This window comes from Pteropus vampyrus, unplaced genomic scaffold (genome assembly GCF_000151845.1).
Source record: "Pteropus vampyrus isolate Shadow unplaced genomic scaffold, Pvam_2.0 Scaffold416, whole genome shotgun sequence".
NCBI lineage: Eukaryota > Metazoa > Chordata > Mammalia > Chiroptera > Pteropodidae > Pteropus > Pteropus vampyrus.
This window is the reverse complement of record NW_011889197.1, coordinates 628,646-633,018: the sequence shown is the minus strand read 5'-3', so window position 1 is coordinate 633,018 and position 4,373 is coordinate 628,646. Positions and strand designations below refer to the sequence as shown.

Genomic DNA, 4,373 nt, shown 5'->3' with positions numbered 1-4,373 from the left:
TCAGGCCTGGTTAGTACTTGGATGGGAAACCACTTAGAAGACCAGGTGCTGTAGGTGTAATTAAATAAAAAATAAGGGATTTGTAAACCAACAAGGTCCTTGCAATCTGTGAGGTCAACTAAGGGTTGCCTTGCCTAAAAAAAATGCTGTCAAACTCTAAATGGTATTTTATGTGCTAGATTAATTTATCCCCAATTTTTTTTAAGGAAGATTTTCTTGGAGAAAAGAGAACATTTGCTAAACTGGATTTAATTTCTTGTTTTATCTGTACACAGATAAGCTCACATTTTATGCTTAAAAATCATCTATGGAACTTGATAAAATTCAGATTCCTCTCTCCATCCCTTGAGATTCTGATTAGTAATATCAGTTTAACATGCCATTTAGTTTGAAAAAAGATTTAAAAATAAATTTTTTTTTTTTTTTTTGCTAAAGTACATAATATGAAGAAGCACCTCAGAAAACTAAGATATAAGATTCAATACTCTTTAGGAGACAAAAAAAATCAAGAACAGATTTCAGAATTTCATATTGTAGTTAATGTAATTTAACACTTCCTACTCTCAGAAGTTTAAGAAAAGAAACAGAGTCATGCCATAATTTAAAAACACAGATGAACTAATCCTTTTGTTCTCATAGCTAAACTATAGGCTAAAACAATACATAGACTAGAGCTTGGCATATGCTGATGTTTATCAGCTATCAGCTGATTTACAGAATTTATCTACAGCAGAATAACCACTATTTCTAGAAGAGAAGTCTGATGAACACCTGAGCCAAAATCACACCCACTGAAACAGAATTTGGGGGATTAGGTACTGTAATTTTATATTTTAACAAGTCCCCCTGGTGCTTCTTACATACACTAAAGATTGAGAATCTGTGGCAAAGGAAGAATAGAAAGAATGATTGATAATAGAAGAATGAAGATAGCAATATAGTACCCTTTCTAAGTTAGTAAATGATATTCCTTGGACAGACTTTATTTGCAAATTAAGACAAAAATGCAACACCACTCTACACCTATTAGATCACCTAAAATCCAAAGAAACTGAACACTATCAAACGCTGGTGAGAAAGCAAAGCAGCACCACTGCTGGTGGGAATGCAAAATGGTACAACCAATCTGGAATGGTAAAACTAGTTTGGTTTCTTAAAAGCTAAACACAGGCTTACAATATGATCTAGCAATTGCATTTCTTGGTATTGACCCACAGGACCTGAAAATATATCCACTCAAATACCTGCATATGGATGTTTATATTTAAAGCAGCATTATTCATAAGTGATCTCCTTTAATAAGTGAATGGAAAAATAAACTCTGGCACACCCGCAACAAAGAATATTAGGCAGTGATTTAAAAAAGGAACTATCAAACCATGAACAGACGTGAAAGAACTTTAAATGCATACTGCTAAAGTGAAAGAAGCCAGTCTGAAAAGGCTACATACTTTATGATTCCAACTATATGATGTGTTGGAAAAAAAAACTATGCAGACAGAAATGAGTGGTTTTCATTTCAGGGTTAGAAGGAGAGAGACATAATAAGTCTTGAATTTTTCCGCACCTAATTCTGTTGCCTACCTGAAATCCATGCTTGCCTCTCCACCATGTGCTTAACACTTTGGGGGGCATGTCAATGACAGAAACAATGTCACCCACCTAGGAGAAAAAAAATTAAGTGAAATGTTTTTAGTCAATTTATAAACCAATTGTTATATCTAGAATTTAAATCTGAAATGAAACAAAAGACTATCCGATTCTCGGGATAATTGTTTATAAAAAAACATAATATTTTTTTCTGTAAAGAATTTAATAATCTTAACCATTTGTTAAGGAAAAGTCTATAAAAAGTAAAGCAGCACAAAGACTGTGATCCAATTATCGCATTAGTAACTTCAGAAGGCCAGACTTACAGCATATGATTTTTGAAGGCTACACATCATCAACAATTCTGTTAAAATACTCTGTTACTGCTATTACTAAAAGTGATGAGATTCATTTATAAAAGATAGTTTTAAATATTCATATTTAGAGCAACAGCAGCTTCTATCAATACCACACTCAGTGAGTGCTTGCCATATACTAGGGACTGTGCTGAGCACTTCACATTATCATATTTAATCATATAGTAATGGCCTAAAAGATCAACAATTAACTGGGTAGTTCTCAGCATAAAATTCGATGACAACTACACTTCTTTCAACAGATGGTACAATAAAACATTTCTGCTAAATACCATACTACCTTCACTTGAACAAACCAGTGAGTTTAAACAAACTGGTACAGAATCATAAATACAAAATCTCAATAATAGTTTTCAATAACATATTTATTGGAAGTTATATTCTTTCATCAAAATAAGCGCTCTGTGATAAAACAAAGTTAAGTACATTAGAACAATGTTACTGAATGTACAATACTGCTTTAAGAATTTCTCTTTTATATTCACGACTAATTTTTCAAGTCAGGAAAGAGTCACCTTAGAAAGCCATCTTTGCTAACAGACTTGACATCTTTCAGGATCTACATTCCTTTGTGTACAGAATGTAAAAACTGAGTTTGAGAACAGTTTATATTCTATACAGTAAAATTTGTACTGTTTTTTCTTAAATTGAATAACTGTCATAATTTTGTTTTTTGTTTATCATCAGTCAATATTAAATAAAGAAATTCAATTTCCCTCTTTTTGGATCTGAAAGCAAGAAATGTTCATTTCTCTTCTCACCTGTACTGTAACTCAATCTCTGAACAATGAGAAAAAAAAGTATCATTGGGTATTGGTTTTTATTAGGTACTAAAAACACAACAAAGAAAAAAAACCCCGAAACCTGGCTTTCAAGAAGCTCTCAGAGACAAAAAGAGAACAATTATGATCGAATGTAATTAAGTGATATGTCAGAGATAAGCCATGAAAATGGTTCAGAATGACATTCAATCCAGACTTTTGCGGGGTATGTCTTTGCAAGGAGTAGGGGACAGATATCAAGGACGACCTCCTAGAAGAAATGAGAGACACTGAAGCTGAATTTTCAAGGATAGTCAGTCATTTAAATAAAAATAGATGGCATTCCAAGCTAAAAGATAATGGGTTATGGAAAACCTTGGTGCTTCTAAATGAAAAATGAATAAAACAGTCAAGGATGAGACTGGAAACATAGCAGGGACTGAGCTAACACATAGCATCTTTAGGCATTTACCTCTAAGGTCAATTCATCAGGGGCCCGAGCAGTGTACCTCTTGATAACGTGGGCAGCACCAACAGCAGGAGTGTTAATAGATGATTCTTCATGTACTAGAAGGTGGTTTCCCTTATTATCAATCTATAACAACAACAACAACAAAAAAAATGTACTATGTGATGGTTAAAGACATGGTTCTTGCAAAAGGTTCTTAGACTATCCATAAGAGATCATCTGATTTAATTTAGGTAAAACTATAACGCTCAAAAAATCTTTAAAAAAAAAACTCCTACCATTTATTGAGTACTTAATATATGCCAATTATTGTGCTATACATATAACATATGATTTAATTTAACCTTCATAACTCTTAAAAATATTTATCAGGACTATCATCATTTAAATATGAAGATGCTAAAACTAAAAGACATGTAGTTTACAAGAGATTACAGAATTTGTCCATGATCACACAAATAAGTCAAGACCTCATATAACTGCATGTAAAATATAGGAAAAATATCTATTTTTTACGAGATACTGTATAACCCAAGACTTATTCTTTTTTTCTATTTTGTTTGTTCATTTATTTGGTTTTTAGATTCTACACGTAAGTAAAATCATATATTTGTCTTTTTCTGACTTATTTCACATAGCATGATACCCTCTAGGTCCACTCATGTTGTCTCAAATGGTAAGATTTTATTCTTTTTATGGCTCAATAATATTCCATTATGTATATGTATATAACACTTCTTTATACATTCACCTATTGAACACTTAGGCTGCTTCCATATTGTGGCTACTGTAAATAATACTGTAATAAACATAAGGGTGCACATATCTTTACTAATTAGTGTTTTGGATTTTTTCAGATAAATATTCAGAAGTAGAATTGCTAAGACATATGGTAGTTCTATTTTTAATTTTTTTGGAAACTCCATATTGTTTTCTGTAGTGGCTGAATCAATTTACAATCCCACCAACAGTGCATGAGGGTTCCCTTTCCTCCATATCCTTGACAACATTTGTTGTTTGCTGATTTCTTGATGACAGCCATTCTGACAGATGTGAGATGATACATTATTGTGGTTTTCATTTGCATTTCCCTGATGATTATGGATGTTAAGCATTTTTCATATGTCTGCTGCAATCTGTATGTCCTCTTTAAAGAAAAGTCTATTCAGGTCCTTG

General features: G+C 32.4%; 1 protein-coding gene across 2 annotated transcripts in view; it reads right to left on the bottom strand.

Moving 5' to 3' along the window:
• Window positions 1-4,373, bottom strand: part of ARHGAP32 (Rho GTPase activating protein 32) — a 177,991-nt gene that overhangs the window by 94,083 nt on the left and 79,535 nt on the right. For both annotated transcript variants that reach the window (XM_011380924.2, XM_011380925.2), the window contains exons 7-8: window positions 3,201-3,323; window positions 1,585-1,662 (exon numbers count right to left, since the gene is read on the bottom strand). In XM_011380924.2, the coding sequence (XP_011379226.1) occupies window positions 1,585-1,662; window positions 3,201-3,323 (201 nt within the window). The remainder of the gene's footprint in view (window positions 1-1,584; window positions 1,663-3,200; window positions 3,324-4,373) is intronic.